The 22,503-nt window shown below is 41.9% G+C and overlaps 2 protein-coding genes across 9 annotated transcripts in view; one reads left to right on the top strand and one right to left on the bottom strand.

Annotated features, from left to right (window-relative positions):
- Positions 1–8,927, top strand: part of GSE1 (Gse1 coiled-coil protein) — a 183,715-nt gene extending 174,788 nt beyond the window's left edge. For all 8 annotated transcript variants that reach the window (XM_069085624.1, XM_069085622.1, XM_069085620.1 and 5 more), the window contains 2 exons: positions 1,740–1,843; positions 4,550–8,927. In XM_069085624.1, the coding sequence (XP_068941725.1) occupies positions 1,740–1,843; positions 4,550–4,684 (239 nt within the window). In that variant the 3' untranslated portion in view covers positions 4,685–8,927. The remainder of the gene's footprint in view (positions 1–1,739; positions 1,844–4,549) is intronic.
- Positions 8,928–10,979: 2,052 nt separating this feature from the next.
- Positions 10,980–16,972, bottom strand: GINS2 (GINS complex subunit 2). Its single transcript, XM_069085629.1, has 5 exons — positions 16,776–16,972; positions 15,751–15,865; positions 13,982–14,081; positions 12,581–12,707; positions 10,980–11,969 (listed from the first exon to the last, which is right to left on the bottom strand). The coding sequence occupies exons 1-5, from the start codon at positions 16,863–16,865 to the stop codon at positions 11,844–11,846; spliced, it is 558 nt and encodes a 185-aa protein (XP_068941730.1). The 5' UTR covers positions 16,866–16,972; the 3' UTR covers positions 10,980–11,843.
- Between the last annotated feature and the right edge of the window lie 5,531 nt (positions 16,973–22,503).

Here is a 22,503-nt window from a genome sequence, read left to right as displayed (position 1 = left end):
AAATTTAGCAAGCACTTTGAGGATTCCATTATATATTTGAGCATACTAATAAATGATAATTATTGGTGGTGATAATACCTGACAGTTATAAAGTGCTTTATAGCTATAAGCCTTTATGTATGTGTGTGTCTGTTATCATACTTAGTGATAACCCAGAGAGGTCAGGTAATGCAAACATTTTATAGACCAGAGAGAGCATATACCTTGCCTATGATCATGTAACTCACAGTGGGTGCAGCTGGAATTGACCCCAGCTCATTTGACTTCTCCTTCTCCCTCTCCTGAGTGGACAGATTTCTAATGACAAAACTGGACCCGTATGCCCAAAATCCTCTACACTGCCACCATCTTTTATTTCTAGGATGCAACAGGTGATTCCTGGCTGATCTCTGTCCAGAAGTTATTCTGTGGGTTTATTCACAGGTAACTAACATCAAGCCCTGTACAAGAGGGAGTAATGGAAGAGCCTGGAATGAAGGTGGATCCTGCTACCCTCGGGATCTGACAATGCCAAACAACCTGCAGAGAGGGTTTCTAAATATAGTCCTAATCATATGCAACCTGTGTTTTAGAAAGTGACCCAGTTTCATTTCAGCCTCAGATAACCCCATCTGTGCAATGCCCATCCATGCCTCATGCCTAAGAGGGTCAGGGGCATTTCCTTGCAGGGCTGGCATCCCTTTCAAGTGTTCCAACAAACATGTACCTTTACTTAGATGATCTCGAACATCCCTTCTAGCCAGAAAATCTTGTGGCACCCACCCCTCTTCCTGCCAGGTAGATCATGTGATAATAACCACTGAAATACACCACCTGCAAGGAGTGGGTAGGCCCAGGCTGACTTATCAGACCATGAGCTGAAGAACCAGAAAGTACTTAGACCAACCATCTTAGCCCTCCTCACCCTCTCATTTTACAAAGAAGGAAACTGCAGGTTACATGTCTAAATTCACACAGTTATTATCTAAGGGTAGGGATAAGATTAGAACTTAGGGCTTCTGATGCCCGAACTTTTCCTCTTATGACTACAACTTGTCATTCTGAATCAGGCCTGTATAGTTTGGTATGGAATGGAGCTTATCAATAAGTACATTTTGGAGGAAATAAATAGCTGTCCTATACCTGGAACAAAAGAAAGAAGAACTCTCTGTTCTGGTCTCGTTGGTCTGTTGATACTCCTTTAGGAAGAAAGAGTGGGTCATATCAACCCACCATTTTTTAAGGGTATCATAAATGGTGGGTTGATATAACCCATTCTTTCTTTGTAAATGAGTATCAACAGACCAACCAGACCAGAACAGACAGCTCTTTTTTTTGTTGTTGTTCCAGGTATAGGACAGCTATTTCCTCCACACAAAATAAATGCTTAAGAAACAAAAGACTTTAAAGCATGATTCAGTAATCCGTACTCTCCAAAGATGTTGACACTTAAAACAGAGAGCACTTGGTGGGACTCTTGAATAGGTATTTTGCCTTCACCTCAGCTCTTCACTGTCCAAATGATTCCCTCAGGGTCCGTGTCTTCTGGCCATCCAGACCTTGGATCTTTGTGGTCATCTTCTCTTAGAAGACTGCTTGTAGAAATTTCCTTCTTTCTAATTAAAGCTGAGTGCCTTGCCTTCTTTCCCAAGTAGGTGAGCAAGGCTGGTATTTGGCCCAGCAGAATGTGAAAAGAAGCTACTTGTAACTTGCTTTTGGTCGCTTGGTGGCAATAGTGAAAGTCTTTTGTCTTCTTGTAGAACAAAACCTGGAAAGGCACGTGTTGCAGACCCAGTGCAGAAGGCTGGAAGCCCAACACTATAGCCTCAGTCTGACAGCAGAGCAGCTCTCACACAGCATGGCGGTGAGTGAGTTCCCAGGCCCAGTGGGCGCCAGCATTCTCCTAGCCCCCACTTACTTCTGTCACGCTTCTGTGGTAACAAAGCTCCGGAATCTTGAAAGGGTCACAGTGTATAGAACCAGAAGGGTCGTTAAATCAACCAGTCAATCAGCAAGCATTTATTAAATGCCTACTGGGTATGTGCTAGGCACTGGTGAAAATAAATACCAAAGTGAGCCTTTCCCTGTTCTCAAGGAATTTATGTTATGCTAAGAGGGAGTAAGCACCATGTTCACTGATCAGTAAATAAGGGATTTTTATAAAATACATACTTTGTGCTAAAGGCGAGATAACTGAGACAATGAGGAAAGCGTGACCTTATCTGAGCACCATATTTTGGAGATAGAATGGGACTAGAGAAGGAAAGTGATTGTCATAGGCCACACAGATATTTGCAATTTGCACTCAGCTTTTTGAACTACAAATGCAGGGCTTTTCTTACCATATCTTACTTGGTCCCCACAAAGACCCTGTTGTGAGGTAGGTAGTGCAGATATTCATGCCCATAATGGTAGGGGGGGTATCTTTGGATTCCTACAGGGACATCCTTACAAACTGATTGCATTTGGAGCTGCATACACTTTCGCCTCCAAAAATTTTATTCCCAGTTCATACCCACAGTACAGCAGATACCTCTGCCTTCTAGGTGAACAGTGCTATATTTGATGTTGAGAATACAAAAATGAAAATGAAACAGATCTTGCCCTCAGAAAGCTTACGTTCTACTAGGGTATACAACATACATGCAAATAAGTATTACCACAAGAGTAATTTTAGGAGGCAAAAGCAGTAAGAACTGGGGGATCAAGAAAGGCTTTGCATTTATTTTTCCAGTAAAGACGCTTTTATTTTCTCTTCTTCCCATCCTGCTGTGTCCCCCACTCCCCACCCCTCTAAAAGAAAAGGAAACCAATACTCCTGTAAAAAAAGTGTACAGATTCCTGCATAGGCTATGTCCCCAAACATGTCTCATTCTGCTTGTTATGGTTTTCATTCGTTCTTTGGTGAATATTTATTCAACAATTTTAGGACAAATAAAAGAAATGCTTTATCATTGATTTTGTGAAATCAATGTTGGTTACTAAATTGATCAGAATTCTTAAATCTTTCAAAGTTGTTTGTCTTTGCAAAGATGTATAAATTATTCTCCTGGTTTTGCTAAATTTGCTCTGCCTTCTGTTCATACAAGTCTTCTCAGGCTTCTGAAACTGTCCATAATTAATTTGTCAACAGTATTCCATATACCATAATTTGTTCGGCCCATTTATCAATTATGTCACACCTCCTTTGTTTTCCAGTTTTTTGGTATAACAAAAAGAGCAACTATTAAGTTTTGGGGTTTTTTTTTGACATATGCATCCTTTTCCTTCCTTTGATCTGTTTGAAATACAAACCTAGTAGTATCCCTGGGTCAACAGATATGCCCAGTGCAGTCACCTAAGGCATGATTGCAAACTGCTTTCTTGAATGGCTGGACTGATTCCTGGCCCCACTAGCAGTGCATTGGTATACCAGTTTTACTGCAGCCCCTCTGACATTAGTCATTTTCCGTGTGTGTGTGTGTGTGTGTGTGTGTGTGTGTGTGTGTGTGTGTGTGAGTGAGTGAGTGAGAGAGAGAGAGATTAACACTTTGGAAGCCCTTATTACCAAAATGACATACCCTTGTATTGAGTAACACTGAAGGGATAGGATCATCTATAGGGTCCCTTCTAATTCTAAACCCTGTAGTAGAAGGGTTGTGTTGGGAAAGATTCCTCCCCCCCTCCCCCCTTTACATAACTTACTAGCAATTTGAAAAAAATGGGAAATTAAAATTTTCTCAGTGATGTCCATTTTTACCTTACCCTTTGACCCAAAGAATGCACTGCCAGACATGATACTCCAGTGAAGTCAAAGAAAGGTCCCGTATATAGAAAAAGTCATTACAGCACTTTCTGTGGCACGCCATTCATTAGGGAATGGCTAAAGCATATTGTGGTACGTGAATGCAATGGAACATTACTGTACCATCATAAATGACAAATTCAAAAGAAATCGGAGAAAGCTCGTATGACCTGATGCAGAGAGGAGCAGTATACACGCTGATTATAACCATAACCAGAAAAAATGAAATTAAACCCTGAGACAAAATTAAACTGTTGCCCATTTTGCCTGCCCTTTATAATGTTTGAGATACTGCTTAGCCGCTCCAGTGGATAAAACCAAAGAAATGGAAATTAGGACCCCCTGCCCTCAAGATCCGCACTGTGTCTTTTGGAAAAGGCAGTAGATATATGAAACAACATATGAATCCTTATTCATTAAACCCTGGACAATTAGATATAAAGTGGTTTTCATTCCTTTATCTCTTCTACAAATATTTACCCAACAACTTTAGAACAAATAAAGCATATAGTGTTCAGACTGAGGGCCTCAGAGACAGAAGGGGACAGTAAAAGAGTAGTGGGCATTTTGACTGAAGGCGGTGTTGGTGAGGACAGTTATAATGAGAGTCTTGTTCTTTTGATTGTTTTTGTATTTGGACAAATATAGAGCTTTTGTTGCCTGGCTTTGTTGGCATGTGCTTTGACTATTGACTTGGCAGTGGCACTGTTGAGAGAGGAGGTACAGAGTTTCCCCTTACAATATAGAAGTTGTCTTGACAGCAAATATCTTTTCTGTCTCTAACAGGAATTAAGGAGCCAGAAACAGAAGATTGTTTCAGAAAGGGAGCGGCTTCAGGCGGAACTGGATCACTTACGAAAGTGCCTTGCGTTGCCTGCAATGCAGTGGTCTAGGGGTTACTTCAAGGGATATCCCAGGTGACGTTCCCTTGCACTAGGCCGAACATATAGTATAGAAATATTATCTATTTTATTACCTTGAATATTTAATATTTTTCACTGGGAGGTTTGAAGCTTAAAAAAAAGAAAAAAGAAAAAGAAATTGAGAATGTGCCATGCATGAAGCAAAGGATTCTGGGATCCAGGAAAAAAAAAAAACTTAATCTTGACTTCAATGCAATCGAATCACCTTTGTAATTCTGCAAGCAACCCATTTAGGAAGCCCATAGCTTTTGTTTTCTTTTCAAGTTGGTTTTGTTCTTTTTCCCCCCCTCTATTGTTTTGGCTTTTATATATACATATATATATATATATATATAAGATGAAGATGAAGGTTTCACTACCAACACTAAGGCCCATTCAGTGTCCCAGGAGTGCCCATTTGCACTTGACTGGATCAAACCAATTCTGTATTCTTTCTGTTGCCATATTAGTACTAAAGAACTGAATTTCTGCTTGGTGAGGATGGGGTTGGCCTCCATCGACCCCACGAGTATATGGCTTTCTTCGGTTGGAGAGGAGATTTGGGTGCATTGTAAGTGACAGGATTGTTCATTTCAATTACTCGAGTAATTATCTTCAGAGCATCATGTCCTGGGAGCAAACAAAGCCACAGTACTTGAGACTCTCCCTACGGCTTTCCCACTGGAAATGCACTTATCTAAAAATAAAATGAATAAATAAATGGAAGGTACCTTTTTATTATGGGGCGGGGAGGGGGGGTGAATTGTACAGAACTATACATATACACACAATCACAGACACACAGGCCCACAACATTGTGTTACTGCAGTGGGTTATGTTTTCATACAAACACAAATTTTGAGAGAAAAAAAAAGTCAAAAAGGTGCTTCGGCCTTGTACTGTGTATATATATTAAAAAAAAAAACAAAGTTTTGTATGTTTTTATTACTTTAATTATTGTTATAAAAAGCCTGCCATTTTTAATATGTGGTTTTGGGGGGAGGGTTGGTTTGGGGGTTGGTTTCCTGTTTTGGTTTTTTTTTTTGTTCTGTTTTTGGTTTTTTTGTTTTTGTTTTTGGCAAAAAAAAAAAAATCTTGCTTTTAGTGTTTGTACCGCTGCTGGTCAGAACATTAAAATATTGAAGCATTTTAAAGAATTTTTTAAGACGCAAAGTAAAAGCTTTCCACTGGCGCATATGCTGTCAATTCATTTTCAACTTGTGTTGTACCAGAGAATTCTTTCAAAAGCCATGCATCACTTCTAACCCCCTCCCTCCCTTCCTTCCTCTGTTCTCTCTGTTGTTGTTATTGTTTTTTTTTCCAGCACTTGGAAAGTAAATTGCAAATATGACCAGCTGCTATTGAGTGAGGAGGGGATAGTCTGTGTTGGGAACAAGATAAAGATTACTTCTGTGTGTGTGTGTGGTGTGTGTATGTGTGCGCGTGAGTGTATTTTCAGAGACCTTTTCAGGAAGTCGATGTTCTGTGATCTAAAATCTATGATGTCTTACAGCAATCTGAGCAGGTGCAAAGTAGAAAACTTTAGCAGCTTCACTTAGATGCTTAGAAGTTTTAAGAGCTTTTAAAGAGCCTAAACAGAGAGGTAACATGATGGCTGAGCTGAACTCCTCTTCCTTTTTAATGGATGTGGGAAGGGCAGGAGGGCTAGAAACTGGAAGAAAGAACTGTGACCGTACAGAACAGGAGAGGGGGCTCTTCTGTCTTGCCTTAGCCTTGGGTAGGTTCACTGTGGATGGGGAAACTGTCAGAAAGAAGGGGTCCCATCCCCAGGGAAAAGAATGTTTGGGGGATCTAGAGCAGAGGATGGAGTGGTCTTGTTGATTTGTGATGTTTAAACTTTCCCAGTTAGTGAGCAGCTGAGTGGCTTGGAATGCTGTTCTTCCATTGGTAAAGGGTGTCCCGATCTTTTCTCAGTATAGATACAGCTTTCTAGCAGATGGCATTAACATGGCTTTATCTGTTCCTACACAGTTTGTTTTGTATGTTTGCCAGGAATCTTCCAATTATTAGCAAACTCAGACAAAAAGGGCCGCCAGTATTATCAGCAGTCAACAAGCGCCTTCCTTTCCAGAGATATTACTTGAAGAGAGATGAAAGGCTGTACTTGTATACCTCCTCCCCCCCAAAAGACATTGTGAAATTTGCCATGTACTCTGTAGGTGGAGCTTGGGGGTAAAGGAGCTCATTTGCCAAAGACAAGGGCAAAAAGTATCAATGTACTTCCCATAACAAAATCTGCTTGCTATATCTAGTCTGGAATTTCTGAGGGAGGGGCATTTTCTGCTGCTGACTCTGTTCCAGAGCCCTTTTCCACAGTCCATGGAAAAAAAGTGTTCTTTTTTGTTGTTAACTTCTGGGCTAGGAATAGCCTTGGCTAAAGGAGACTGGGCAAAGGAAGGTTTACCAGCTCATAGGCCTGTGACATCATGGAAGAGGGAAAGGACAGCAAAGGACTTCAAGGAATTGGGCTAGCCTAGAACACACCTACCTAATTAGTTAATCTGGTCACCAGCTCCAAGCTTTGAGAATATTTTGTCGGATCTTGCCTTGTGATGGAACATCCCTGTGTAACAGCAGGCAAGAGACAGTATCATTCCAGAGGGGTCTGTTGAATGATAGATGCCATGGGGTTTAGACTATACTACTTTTAAGAAAGCTTTGATTACACTTGTTTCTGATTGGTATTTGAGTCTCAGCTTGACTTCTGAGCTTTTGGTGCCCATTTCCTTACGTAGATCTCTGAATACTCTTCTTCCTCAAAAACAAAATCGAAACCTATACAACAGAAACATGACCATTAAGATGAGGAACTATTGAAATAAAAACACATGACTGGAATGTGTAAATACCCTGATGGGTTTTCCCCCTTGTCATGTTTAGAACAGCACTTACACAGAAATAATTTACAATTATTTTCATACACTTCTATTCTGAAAAATGTGAGAATATGGCAGTCCTTAGTCTCTTTAATTTGGCTCTGAGAAAAACGGACAAAATACAAAATCTGGGAAGCTTTTAAATTTCTCATTGGGATTGATTGAAAAGCAGGAAAAAAAAACCTTTAGAATACAAAATAGTAAAAGTTCAAATGTTTATCATGATTGGCTCTGGATTTGGTGATGCCCCCTTAGCTTCACAATTTGTGAAGACATTGGTCTTTAGCAACTAGAAATGGCACATCATTTTTGCAGAAATAAGACCACAATCTAGACTTCTTAAGGAAGGGTACACTGATGAAAAATGAATCACAAGGTTCAGCAGCTAGATATTTGCACTTCACCCCCAAATTGAAAACAAAATGTTCCTGAGGCTTCTTCATTCCTTGGATTTACAACCCAATGATGTGATTTCCCTATACAAACAGATATTCTGGAAGCAACACGTGGCTGGCACTGTTATTGAAGTAAGACACTCATAATAGTTGAGTTTCCAAAGGAAGGGCTGATGTCTCTCAGAAAAGATGAGAGTAATGGAGATGCCGCCTTCAGTCACTTTTCTGTTAGAAAAGGTGAAATGAATTTGGAATAATCTGAATCAAGGGTTCAGTTGGAGAAATCATTAGATTGTCACTGCCCTTTTAAGGAATTTAATTTCATTAATCTAGAAACACACGAAGCTGTGATTCAAATACATTCATGAATGGCATTTTTAATACCTTGTATATTCAATCACTGCCCCACAAATGCCCTATTATGAAAAGCTGAATTTCTAAGAGGACCCTTTTTTCTTTTAAACCTTGTTAAAAATGCATCCACTCTTAAGTTGCAGGAAGAGATTTCAAGGAGCTGCCACTAGATGGAGATGGTCAACACGCGCCAATTCTAGTACTCTTACACCTGTATATTAGCCACTTGCAGCAATTGCTATACTCTTTAAAGTAACAAACGCTGTTGATTCCTTTTTTCTTAATCCTTTGGTAGCCTATCCCCAACTTTTGGACCCTGTGCTTTACTCTAAGAATTCTTCATTCTGCCTTGACCCAAAGCCCATGCTGATTGGTTGTGATTTGTATGTACCCTGTGCATAATTCCTAGAGCAGTAAATCAGTACATGGGAGGAGGAAGGGCACCTCAGTCAACAGGGGGGCAGTTTAGATGCTGTGAAATTAAACCTGTTCTAAGTGTACTTGTTTGAATTAATTGTATTGTAATATATTATTTGTTGAATGTAGTAATTAGGTATTTATGAATATATTGCTGTAATTTCTGACAACATCCAAAAAATAAAATCTTCCTAAATCAGCGTTGAAGATTATTTACTGATTAAGGCGTTACCATTGAACAGCTCCACTATGACTCAGACTTGGTTCCCTAGTTTATAAACTGGCAAAAAAAAAAAAAAAGACAAATTGGAAAACGGGGATTTCTGACATTCCAGTTTTTTAATATGCTTCCCTCTACTCCAAAAAGCCAGTATAATGAGATGTAATCATAAAAGGTGAGAGTGAATTAGGATAAAGGCTGGAACTTCTTTTGCTCATGATCTATTCCAAAAGGTGATATGAGATGACACATAATATACATAAATACAACATATTTAGTAAATGTCCACAAGAACAGCTGCCAGTCAAATAAAGCTAATCATAAAACACCAGACGCCATACAACTATAAAGACTTTGCTAAGTCTTATACTTATGTCCTACATAATGTATTTGCAATAAACATTTAATGAATGTTAGCCCAAGGTCAAAGGAACAATTAAAATCAGCTGTGAAACCAGTTTTAGAATAAAGAAAAATAGAACTGGGGTATAATTTATATAGTGCCCACAAGTAAGACTTGACCTTGAATTCTTTAAGTATAAATATTATATTCCTATTTTCACAATCAACAAGCTTGCCTAGTAGATGATGTACAAGGATAGACTTGTAGGTCATCCTCAGTACTTATGTCACTAGCCACTTGGTGGCAGTATACAGTCCTACACACCTTCACCTAAAGTCTTTTCAAAGCTGCTAAATTACTGATCGTTCCAAATACAACAGACATCACCAGTTATCCAAATAAATACTTAGGATAGATTATTTGGGGTTCTGTTTAGGATTTGGCAGCCTTACCTCAAGAATTTGTAAAATAATGCAGCTTCTGACCACAGGCTGGGGAAGTGACCGTGGAGCAATTGCCAATTTTCTTCTAGCTGATGAGAATGGCATACCAATTTTTCTTCCTGGTCCAAAATTGCTTTTGAAACCAACATTCACCAGACAGGGTAGGTAAGTGGAGAGAATGCTTCTTCGTGAATTCTTTTTAAAGTATAACATGTTGGGGCAGCTAGGTGGCGCAGTGAATAGAGCACCGGCCCTGGAATCAGGAGAACCCCTAGTTCAAATCAGGCCTCAGACGTTTGACATTTACTAGCAATGTGACCTTGAGCAAGTCACTTAACTCCAATTGCCCTGGCTTCCCTCCAAAAAAAAAAGGGAACAGGCTGACCTGCAGGTTAAAGAGGTTAAAGTTCAAACTACCCCACCCATCTGGTCACAGATACATCAGACTGATTGTTCTAACACAGAGTCCTTTGGAGAAATAGGAATGTTATAGTCAATCAGTACTGATTAAACATCTTCTGTGTACCATGCCTCTGCTCAATGCTTTCAGTATGCTGTGCAGTGCACTGTACTGGGCTCTGGGAAGATGACAGTCTCTGTCCTTGAGGAACTTTTCATGTTTGCTGTTCCAGTCCATTTCCTGAGATTGAGAAGCACTAGTCAGATATTGTCTTCAGACATTTCCTACATCTGCATTTTAATACTAGTGACTTTGGTAATTTGGGAATGGACACTCATCACTATTATTTGAAATTGGAACATTCTTTAATAGTGACTAACATATGGGGCGGCCAGGTAGCACAGCGAGTAAGAGCACTGGCTCCAATGTTGGGATGACCTGGGGATCGAATCCCGAGCTCAGACACTTAGCACCCACCCAGAAACACCTGGCCGTGTAACCTTGAGCAAGTTACTTAACCCCAATTGCTTTAAAAAAAAAATAGTAACATATAGCATTTTAAGGTTTACAAAGTGCTTTAAAAATGTCTCATTTGATCCTCACAACCACCCTGGAAGCAAGGCACTATTATAGGCTGTGAGAGGTTAGCCATCTGAACCTTGACCACCTGCAGCCCAAAGCCATTCTCTCCATTTCCTATCAGAAGTGGGGATGGATTTATATCTCTGCTGTGCTTGATGTTTTTGGCTATGCTTGTTACAGCTTTGGCTTTTTCACTGGTTAAAGATGTTTTCTTGAATTAACAGTCCTGCTAGCTGATTCAGCAGAGGCAAAAGAAAAGCCCATTTAAGTCCAAACAGACATAAGACTACAAGTTTATTGGCAAACAACCGACCAAATGTTTTGTGTGTAATTCAATTTAGCCTTTAAAATGACCATTACTAGATTGGTCTAGCTCTTTTAACCATCTTGACACAACAGCCAAGTGACTTTATTTACTATTACTGTAATACTGGGCAAAAAACCCCAAACCATTCTACCATTTCTGAGGTTGATTCAGTCTCCATGTTTCACCAGAGAGAGCCTAAGCAAACCATGACACATTAACATCAGTAACATTCCAATAAGACTGTCCCAATGTGCCATCTTTCTAAGTCTAACTTAATAAAATTGTTAAGATGGTATTAGGACAGTAGAAAATGAAACAAAGTAAACAAAATGAAATTCTATGGTCATACCTTCATTATTGTGCCACTAGTACTGTGGAACATATACATGAAAAAGAGAAACAATGTCCCGCTGGTAAGGAAAGGGTAAATCCAAAAACCTTGACCCAACAGTATCTAAACTGTCATGCATCTCAGCAAGAGGCAGGGAAGGGAAGGGGTGGTGGATGGTATTTGCCAGGGAGAAGAAATGGTTTTGCAACACAGATACTCAAAATGGACATGCGCCCAAAGACATCCTCTGAAAGTGAGGGAGGCCTGATGATTAATATTTGTCTCACACACCCCTGTTGCTTCTCTTACTAAAAAGGAAAGGATGACACTGCCTTTTGTCATCTACATGTGCTTTTGACATTCTGAGGACTTCCCAACTACAGGAAGTTCATTCCTGAAAAGTGGGCAAGGAACCGAACTAGTCTCCTTTTCACTGCCTACCCTCAGTCTTACACAACTTCAGAGGGGTCTCTCTTGCTACATTTTCCTCTAAAAGTCCTGGGACTGAGCACTCTCTGCAGGATGGAGGTTTGTACGGAGTTTGTACATATGATTGAGGGCTTCTGTGAGGAATGCTCCAGTAGTGTTGATTTCCATCAAGGTTAGGTTGTCCAGCTAAAAAGGCAAGAAAAAAAGACAAAGCTCTTTGGATAATATGTTCACTCTAAATTGGAGGGATAAAGATAAAAGGAAGAGTGAGGTGGCTAGGTGGCACAGTGAATAAAGCACCAGCCCTGGAGTCAGGAGGACCTGAGTTCTAATTTGGCCTCAGACACTTAACACTTACCAGCCATGGGACCTTGGGCAAGTCACTTAACCCCAACTGCCCTGCCCTTCCCCCTCCAAAAAGCCAAAAAAAAAAATTTATATATATATATAAAGATAAAAGGAAGAAAACTATCATTGCAAAAACCAAGCCAGAAGTACAAAAGGCACACTCTGTTTGCAAAAGTCATACTCAAATGCCAGGCCACATCATGTAAAACTTCTATTAATTCAACAGAATCAGGGTATTCAAGGAAAAAAAAAACTGATGTTTAGTTTCACTCAAACCTTAGCTACTATGCAAGTGACCAAATTATTCCCATATGAAATACAGAACTGGACAAAGTCTAGTTGCTCACAGACAAGAATCTCATCCTCTCCCCTCCCAAACAGCTGGTATAGTCAGAATGGAGTGACTCCATGAAAAGTGTCTTATTATATGTGTGTATATACATATCTACCTTGGCATGTGCTTCTTGTTGTTTGACAAAACTGTCTGCAGACACCCGCAGTTTAGCTATTCGAGTATCCCACATATCCTTAATCAGGGTCCGGATCTCATCTGCCTTGGGGATGTTATCCGAGGCACTACAGGAGGCAAAAATGTATCAGAACAGGTACAAAGTCCTAAGATAAGGGTGGAGAACCTGTGGCTCTCTAGGTTCTCAAGTGTGGCCCTTTAACTGAATCCAAAACTCACAGAACAAATCTCTAATAATAATCCAAACTGTGAAGTTTGGATTTAGTCAGGCAGCACTTGAGGACCTAGAGAACCACATATGGCCTCGAGGCCACAGATTCCCCACCCCTGTCCAAGCAATGTTACCAGGGCTTAAGAGCAAGATGCTAACTATTTTTGACCTACTTAGTACTAAATTTTGTACTTTAAAAACGTAAGGACCTAACAAGCTTAGTGCCAAGTGGCCAGGTCCAATTTAGACTAATTTTATCAATGAAGCTCCTTTTTCATTAAAGCCACTGCCCAGGACAAGAACATCTCCTTACCTGTCCAACACTTCATATTCAAATCCGCCTGAGATTTAAAGTAAAGTTTTTCTACTCGTCAAGCTGAGCTTTAGTAATTTCAGTGTTTCAAGAGTTTATGATGGGGACATTATAGTACTTTAGCTACTATGCAAGTGACCCAATTATTCCCATATAATTCATGCCCAGGAAAACAACTTCAAGGCTGGCTCAAGGAGGTGATGGCAGTTGTTAAGCAGCCCTTAAGAATGGCCACCTCCAGGGGCGGCCAGGTAGCACAGCAAGTAAGAGCACCCGCCCCAGTGTGAGGATGACCTGGGGATCGAATCTGGGCTCAGACACTTAGCACCACACCCAGAAATAACTGGTCGTGTAACTTTGAGCAAGCTACTTAACCCCGATTGCTTTAAAAAAAAAAAAAGAATGGCCACCTCCTAAAGATGTGGGTCTCAGTGCCCGAGATGTCAAGAGGGATATAACAAATAGAAAATGTGATCCCTGCCCTCAAAGAAACGAAACACAAAGCAGTGTTAACAGATGCAAATGAATAAAGTAAAAATGAGCATTACAGCATCCCTTTGCTTAGTAGAAAGAAGAGTAAAGAAAATCACATAAAGTAGAAGCCTTTCAGGTTAGGGAGAATCTAAGTTGAATTTTCAAGATGAGAGAGGGAAAGGAAATACAATGGAAGATGGTGTTAGGAGAAAGGATGGTGAAAGTCAGGAAAGCAAGAATAAGCAAAATGATTGACATTTAGAGCCAGGAAACCATGTCATAACTCTTTATGCCTCTTCCCTCTTCTCCCCTCCCCCCACTTGCCCAGAACACTGCAATTAGTAAATGTTTAATGGACTGAAATCACAAAGACAAATACTTACTGATTTAACAACAATTTGGTAAGTTCCATGTAGTAAGGACTAGGCATTGGGGTAAATGTTTCCTCCTTTCTCTCCTGATCTCGTATCTCCTCCAATTTTTCTGAAATATATAGTATAAAATGTTTTATATTCACAATATTTCTTTTTTTTTTAAATCCTAAAATTGCATCTATTTCCTCAGCCAGAGGATTTCAGGCCATGCAACCTAAACAGAAAGGCTGATTAAGAACTTTTTCCTTGGTAAACATGTTTATGTGTTACAGTTATCTCTTCCTTCTATAAGTCAATGAGACTTTACCTAGATTCTGGAAAGCCTCCTATACACCTGATAATCTGATACTGAAAGGATAAAGTGAAACTACATTTTTGTTCTTGTCAAAGATGACTTCATGGCTCCTAAACCTAAGACAGACACAATCTATTTAAAAATTCTTAACTACCTCTGCACCTAATTTTTAAAGTTACTGAATCCTTATTGAACTAGGCTGTAAGAGAAACTTTTGCCCTTAGTCATTAGGGACACAAGTAGGTGGAAGGAATCTCCAAATTCTTTTCCAAATACTCCAAAGCCTCCTTCATAGGAAGGGACCATGGGTGAATTCAGTCCTTATCCAGGAGAGTGTTGGTATCATGGGGTATGGAGCCAAAGTGACCTCTGAGGTTGTCTAGTCCAACCCCCTCATTTTAGATGAAGAAATGGATGTTGGATGTTAGGAGTTTTGTCTCAGCTCTGACAGCTATTAATATCAGAGGCAGACTTAGAATGAAAATCTTCTGACTTCCAAACCAATGTCACACCATGTGATTCCACAGTCCTAACCTTGAGTGGAATCTTTGAAGGCAATAATATATCTCAATGGCCTGTTAGGTGTTTTTTAAAAAGGCCCCTTAAAACATGGGACAGGAAATATGCCTTGCACTTCTGTGCTGAGAAGCAGATACTTGGCATTCCTCCCAACTGATTTTGATTTGAGCCTTCTAGAGCTAGACACCTCTCTAGGAAAGGGGGGGAGGGAAGAAACATTCATAAATCACCTACTAAGTGCCAGGTGCTTCACAAATATTATCTCATTTGATCCTTGCACCAACCCTCTGAGGTAGGTGCTATTATTATCCTCATTTTACAGTTAAGGAAACTGAGGCAGACAAAGGGAAGTGACTAGCCCACAGTCACACAGCTGGACTCCAGGCCCAGTACTCTATCTTCTGCACCATCTGGGGGAACAATTGCAGCAGACCCCTATTAGCCTGGTTCCATTTCTACCGGAGAACAAAACTTGCAAAGTTTAAAACTTAAATAACACACGACTAGGGCCGTTCTTGGATCAAATGGTTCAGAATGAGTGAGGAGTAATAAATTTCCCTCTGATGAATGATTGACAAGAACCTATCAGGAAAGAGAGCTCCCATCCTAAAGGCAGTCCGGTAAAATGTTCTTCAATGGGAGACAGCAGAGTATGTATGTATGGGAAGTCAGGAGACCCAGTTTTGATTCCTCCATCCCTGTCACTTTCCATGCTGAGGGGCTTGGGAAAGTTCTTTCAGCTCTCTGTCTAGCTACAGTATGCATGTGTAAATACAGTATTATGTGTAAAGGCATGACATAATTTGCACTACAAAATCAAGATAGAAACTGTAACTTCCTCAAGGATACAAAAATGAAACAAGAAGGCAACACTTGTCATGCAGGTCATGATTCCCTAAGATTTTCCCTAAATCCATCCGTAGCTTCCAACTAGTCTTCAGGCAACCCTGGCCCCCTTCCTTACCAACATCCATCCACTGAGGAGGAATTACTCGACACTTCTGTCTCTGTTTGAGGTTCATTGCCAGCCAAAGAGGTACTTCCACAGGTAAACCAGGATTAAAAGGTCCCAGATCTCCCTGCCAAAGAAGGTAAACAATTCACCATGAGAAAACAAGAGACCAAAACACTAAGGTGAACCTCAGCCAAATGAAATGCTTGGATTCCTTGGAATAACTGTGGTATTAAGGAAAAAAAGATATAAAATCATCCAAATGGGCCCCACGCCATGGAGAAGGCACTGAAGTTTCTGGTGAGTGTCCAAAAAGAGCTACAGTTTAGGCTACCACAACAACTTACTATTACTCTAAGGAAGTCTACCTCAAACCCACAATTTCTATGTAGGGGAGAAAAGAGAGGAGAAGGGAGAGCAGGGGAGAGGAGAAGAAAGGGGAGGGGAGAGGGAGAGGAAAGAGGGAAAAAGAGGGAAAGAGAGAGAGGAAAAGGAGGGAGGGAGAGACAGAGACAGAGAAGGGAGGGAGAGAGAGAGAGAGAGAGAGAAAGGAGGGAGGGAGAGACAGGGTGGGAGAGAGGGAGAGAAACAGAGACAGAGAAACAGAAACAGAGACAAACAGGGATAAAGAGAGAAAGAAGAGAGAGGGGTGAGGGAGAAAGAGACACAGAGAGACAGACAGTGAGGAAAGGGAGGGAGAAGAAGGGAAAGGAGGGAGAAGAGGGGGAGGGGCGATACTCGGGGCCAGAGGAGGGTTTCAAAGGCCAGAGGGAAGCCCAAGTCCGGGGGAGGGTCCTAAGGGAGGAGACCCCGGACCCTGAGGCCCAGGGATTTGAGGTGAGAGCTGATACTCGGGAGACGGGGAGGGGGAGGGGCGCAAAGGCAGAGAAAAGAGACTGAGGTTCTGGGAGGCTTCGGAGCTGGAGAGGCCTGAAGGACCGGGACGGGAGGAGGGATATTGAGGCATGGGGGGAGGGGACGGGGTGACACCGAGGCACGTAATGGGGGGCAAAGTGGGGGAGCCGGCATCCTTTTACCCCGATGAGGTAGATTTTGTCCAGGCTGAAGTTAGGGATGATGGTGACCATCTCCTTCTCGGCCAGGAACTCCACCTCGGCCGAATCCATGGGTTCTGCCCAGGATCCTCCGGATCAGAACCCAAGCGAGGCTGAGACAGACCCGACAACTTCCCGCCACTCCGACCGCCCCGCCCCTGGCGCACGAGGAGCCTCAAGAGGACCTATCAGCAAAGACTACGCAGTCCCAGGGGCGGGGCGTCATACGCAGCCTTCTCGAGGATTGGACGAGCTTTCGCCCCGCCTCCTTCGTCGGCCCCGGTGTTTCCGGGTTTGCATGGCCTACCGCCGGTGCTGCCTCCCCCGGGTTCCCCCAGCAGAGCTGTTGTGGGGGGGGGAGGGGGGCGGGAGGCATCCCGAGACCCCGACTCGGTATCGATCCGCATCCTCCGCTGCAGTGACAGTCAGCAGGCGAGAGTCGGGTGACAGGTGGCCACCAAAGGAGGATGGGCAGCCCTCACTCCAGAGTGCTAGTCCTTGCTGCGCGCCCCGTACTTCCCAGATAGACCGGACGCTGCATACCGGGTTAACTTTGTGTCTGGCGCTGAGCTAAATGCTGGGGATAGAGATACAAAGTAGCAAAGCAGTCCCTGGGCTTACATAGGCGGGGGGCGGGGGGCGGGGGGGCGGAGGGAGGGAGGGGAGGCCGTACATAAAGGAGATCTGGAAAGACGCTTCATGAGAGCCCCACAGGGGCATTCTGCAGCTGCCGGAGTCACAGGCTGGGTCTGAGTTTGGTGGGATGAAGCCAGAGAGGAGGCAGGATGCGAAAAGGACAGAGGCAAGAGGGATTGTGTCCTATGGTTAGAAAACTGCCGGCCCGGGTGACTTACACCTTCTCCCTCTGTGTTTCTTCACTTGATGATCTCATCTGCCCCCGAGGATTTAATTACCACCGCTTAGCAGATGATTCTTAAGTAGGTCTGTCCGAGCCCACCACTCCCAGGGAATTTTTGATCTCGTGACACTGGCCTCCTGGATGTTCCATTAACAAGACACTCAGTCACTTGAGTCTGGACATTTTTTCTGGCTGCCCTCCATGCCTGCAGTGGTCTCTCTCTGCTCTTCCTACTGACTTCCCTGCCTTCCTTTAAGTCTCAACTAAAATCCCACCTTCCTTGAGGAAGCCTTTCCCAATCCTTAATTCCAGTGCCTTCCCACTATTAATTACTTCCTATTCATCCTGTACATAGCTTGCCTTGTATGGATCTGTTTGCATGTTGGCTGCCCTATTTGATTGCAAATGCAATTGAGGGGAGGGTCTGTCTTTTGCCTCTTTTTGTATCCTCAGAGGTTAGCACAGTGCCTGGCACTTAGTAGGCACTTAATAAATGTTTATTGGTTGATGGAAGTAATATGGATTGCGACTGACAATGGAGTTAGGAGCCAGATTTAAGACAGTGGGGAGCAACTGAAGATAATCTCTCTAAATTGTTATAGGAAATTCCTGGATGAGAAAATTCTCTCTACCAATGCAGACATATATGTTCTCTGTAATATATCATGTTAGAGAGTTGCCTAAAGCCCCAAGAGAAGAAGAGTGCTAGAGTCAGCTCAGATGATTGTTATATTTTCAGTTTGAACTTTGAAATTGGCAAAGGCCATAGATCAGGGCCTGATTTATTGTGCTGATTGTCTAGATTGAGAAAGTGATGGACAAAATATTAATGATGCAGATTAAACTTAAAAGTGTATCTTAAACATTTACCAGCACACCCCTGCCTAAGAAGTGAAGTGACAGGTATAAGTTTAGAGAACCTGGTGCATAGTAGGTAGTCAATGTTTATTGACTGGCTTGCCTAGGGTGATAGCCATTACTTTCTGGCCCCAGGGCCAGTTCTGTGCCCCTAAAACAGGCTGTTTTTCAGTGTAAATAAAAATTCCATATATTATCAGCTGATGGAGATTTAGGGACATTTAAGAAAAAGTCCCTGCCCTTAGGTAGTTTACAATCTAGTTATAATCTAAATTAACAAATCAGAGAGAGTTCAAGAGGTTCACCTAGGTCAGAGAAGGCATTGTGCTTTCTTTTTAATTTTTTTTTGCATGTGTTTTTTAAAATTCTTAACTTAAGAAATAAAACAAGCATTTCTATAACAAAGTGGAATGGAAAAAAGAGAGGATTGCACCTGAAGCTGCAGATTCATTACGTACAACTTGCTATTCTTTTCAAATATGCAACAGTTATCATGTAACTTTCTTTTTCCCCTCTCTCCCCAAGAAGGCACCATTAGACGTGTGTGATCATTTCCTTCTCTGGATTCAAACAGCATCTTCCTTCATAGGATCTTTGAAGTTCATATGGGTATTTATTATAGTCATCATTATACTTTCTTGAGAAAAGATCTCTCACCTTTCTCCCAAATTCAAATCCTATCTGCTCAGTGATGCCAATAATTCTTTTAATATGGGGGAAAGTCTTTTATTATACTACGTAAATTTGGACTCAAAACCTCAAATCCTCTGGGTTCCACTAAGGAGTCACTTCATCTCTCTGCTCTGGGCATTCTCTCTGTTTGTTGCCCATGCTTGCAATAATCTCCCTCCTCCATGCTGACTATTGACCTCCTTGGCTTCCTTTGAGTTCCTTCAGCTATAATCTCACCTTCCACAGGAAGCTTTTCCCAACCCCTCTTAATTCTAGTGCCTTTCCTCTGTTAATTATTTCCTATTCATCCTGTATAAATCTTACTTTGTATTTATTTGTTTGCATGTAGTCTCCCCCATTAAAATGCACATAAAGGAGGGTCAGGGAATGACTTTTGCCTCTTTTTTGATCTCCAGGATTTAGCACAATGCCTGACACACAGTAGGTCCTTAAGAAATGTGAATTGATTGATTGGTAGAGGAAAGGTCATAGCCACTGACACCAAGGAGTTAATGAGTTGATCAACCAGCCTTAAGCAACTGGAGGGGGGGGGAGAGGGAGAGAGAGAGAGAGAGAGAGAGAGAGAGAGAGAGAGAGAGAGAGAGATTGAGCACTCACATGAACAAACAACCAGACTTTAGATTGTTGAGGTGGTGTAGGTATAATCAAGTGGAAGATGGGGAAATGCCCAAAGGGAAGACTGGAGGTCTGAAGAAAAACTCCACAAGATTGCATAGGCTTCTCACTCCTACCCCCTTCCCAATTTAGAAACTCCTCCAGGCATCTGATGGCAGCTTCTGCCAAATTGCCCAGACTTTTGATTGATGGATGGGTGGGTGTCTCCTTGATTGACAAAGATTTGTGTTCCAAAGTACACAGCTTAGAATTGAGAAAAGAGAAGAGCACTGTGATTATACTTCATGGACCCAGTCTTAGTATGTTGAGGTAGAAGAGAACTCAGAGATCATCCAGAATGAGAAACAAGTCCAGTGAAGAAAACTTGCCCAAAGTCAATCACTAATATTCATAGATTTTCAAAGTGCTTATAGGTGTTACTTGATTCTCACAACAATTTTGGGAAGAAGGTGCTATTATTATTATCTTCATTTTACAGATGAGGAAACTGAGGTAAGCAGAGGTTAAGTGACTTGCCCAGGATTACACAGCTAAGAAAAATCAGGTGAAATGTAAATACCTGAATCCATCTTCCTGACTCCTGGACCAATACTCTATTTGCCACATCACCTGCCAGCCACAGAACCTAAGACACTAATTTTCAGAGCAGGGCTTGAAACCCAGGTCCTCTGGTGAGCAATGGAGAGCTCCTATGCTATCTCCAGGTTATCTCTCATTTGAAACAAACAGTAGGGTTTTATAAGCCTGTAAAAAGCTTCGTACAAAAAATCCTCCAGATCTCAGAGGATTTTACTGATCCACAAGGCTAAGAAGAAAGAAACCCTGGGTTTCAGTCTCACTTCTGCTTATTTCCATGAATTTAGGGAAATTACTTCCTCTTTGGGTCTCAGTTTTCCCATCTGTAAAATGAGAGGGTTAGACTAGATGATGCCAAAGCTCCCTTGCAGCCTGATACCCTGTAAAACATCCTTTTGTAAGAAGAATGAGGATTTGGGGTCCCTCCCTGCTTAAGTGGTAATTCTGCCTTCCCAGCTTTAGCACAGCTCCAAGGCAATTTGTAAGACCTGAGGACCACCCAGAGTTTAAAAGTGCAGGATGGTGTGCATCACTTCCCTTTGAAGTGGAAGTGATTGTATATAGCCAGTACTCTGGGGCAGGAAAGAGATTGAATCAATTTACTTGCTCTGACCCAGCTAGGAGGAAAGACAGGACCTCTGTTGAAGGGAAGGAGACTAGCAGTGAAGTCAGAAGAGAAGATCTTGAGGGACTCTTTTATGAGTCAGGTATATATTGAAGCCTGAATAAAAAGACTAAAAATGAGTTGCTATGTTCTCCTTTCTTCATCCCTTCAGAGGCAGCTAGGTGGCACAGTGTCTGGAGCCCTGGACTTGGAGTCAGGAAGAAGATCTGAGTTGAAATTTGGCCTCAAACTCTCTATTTGGCTATGTGACTGGACAAAATCTGTAACAGTTGTTAGCTTTAGTTTCCTCATCTGTAAAATGGGTATAATAGTAGCACCCACTTCCCATTTGAGGATCAAATGAGTTAATCTTTGTAAAGTACTTACCACAGTGCCTGGAACAAATTAGTTGCTTAATAAATGCTTGATATCTATCAAGCAATAAACTCTTAAATGCCTACTATATGACAAGCACTGTGTACAACACTGGAGATACAAAAAAAAAAAAAAAGACAAAAGACAGCCCCTGCCCTCAAGGACCTCATAGTCTAATGGAGAAGACATCTGTCTATCTGACTTTGAATTGGGTTTGGGCACTTTCTCAAAAATGGGATAACACTCTCCTTCCTTTTCCTTAACCTTCCCCCTGAGAAAGAAGAATTCATGGAGCAGTTCTTTAGAGAGGAAGAAGTCAAGGGGGGGCTTCAGAGACTGGAGTGGAACAATGATGACCAAGGGCAGCTCAGCCAGGGTTCCGGGCACAACAAAACTCTTCTTTCCCTCAGAGCATGAATTTTGTGGTCAGGGTTCCTCTCCCTGACCCCCACTTCCCAGGTCAGGGGTGTAGGTATAACTTCCCCTGCTGACAATCCCAGGCCCCTCTTTGAGTACTCTTCCCCCAACCCTTTCAACTCTCCTTTATGTGTTCACCCCCCTCCCCTTTAGAATGTAAGCTTCTTGAGGACAGAGACTGTCTCATTTACTTGTATTTCTAGCTCCAGCACTTAGCACAATGCCTAGCACATAGTAGGCAGCTAATAAATGCCATATCATGGGGGCAAGACAGTACAGAGATTGAATACAGATGAACAAATAAGGATTCTTTTTATCTCTAATCTATCCATCTACCTGTTTATCTATATCTTGGACCCCCAATGACTTTCAGGGGCAGACCATTACACTTTAGGGTAGCTGTGATTAGCAATTTTTCTCCTTACATCAAGCCAAAATGTATCTCTCTAATAACTTTTACTCATTTTTTCTGGTTCTGCCCCCAGCAACCCTTCAGATACCAGAAAAGAGCCACCATGTCCTCCAGCACAACTGGCACATCTTTGTTTTCCCTTCTCCAGGCTAAATATCCCCAGTTCTTTCAGCTGACCCCACCATCACCACCACCATGGCTCATGTCTGACCCCACCCAATACTAGTCACTCTAACTCAAATTATTTTGTCGTGATAGAATTTTTCAATTGGTCTTAGGATCATAGCTTTAGAGGTGGAAG

Source organism: Petaurus breviceps, unplaced genomic scaffold, assembly GCF_028583685.1.
Source record: "Petaurus breviceps papuanus isolate PSGF00001 unplaced genomic scaffold, PetGlider_PUasm1.0 176, whole genome shotgun sequence".
NCBI lineage: Eukaryota > Metazoa > Chordata > Mammalia > Diprotodontia > Petauridae > Petaurus > Petaurus breviceps.
This window is presented reverse-complemented; position numbering and strand designations above follow the sequence as displayed.

Excerpts from the sequence above, each read along its gene's own strand:
- GINS2 (XM_069085629.1), bottom strand. The coding sequence starts at position 16,865 with ATGGATTCGGCCGAGGTGGAGTTCCTGGCCGAGAAGGAGATGGTCACC. Across the intron at positions 15,866-16,775 it reads ACAAAATCTACCTCATCGGG|GGAGATCTGGGACCTTTTAA; the intron begins GTAAAAGGATGC and ends CTTCTTTGGCAG. Across the intron at positions 12,708-13,981 it reads ACCAAATTGTTGTTAAATCA|TGCCTCGGATAACATCCCCA; the intron begins GTAAGTATTTGT and ends TGCCTCCTGTAG.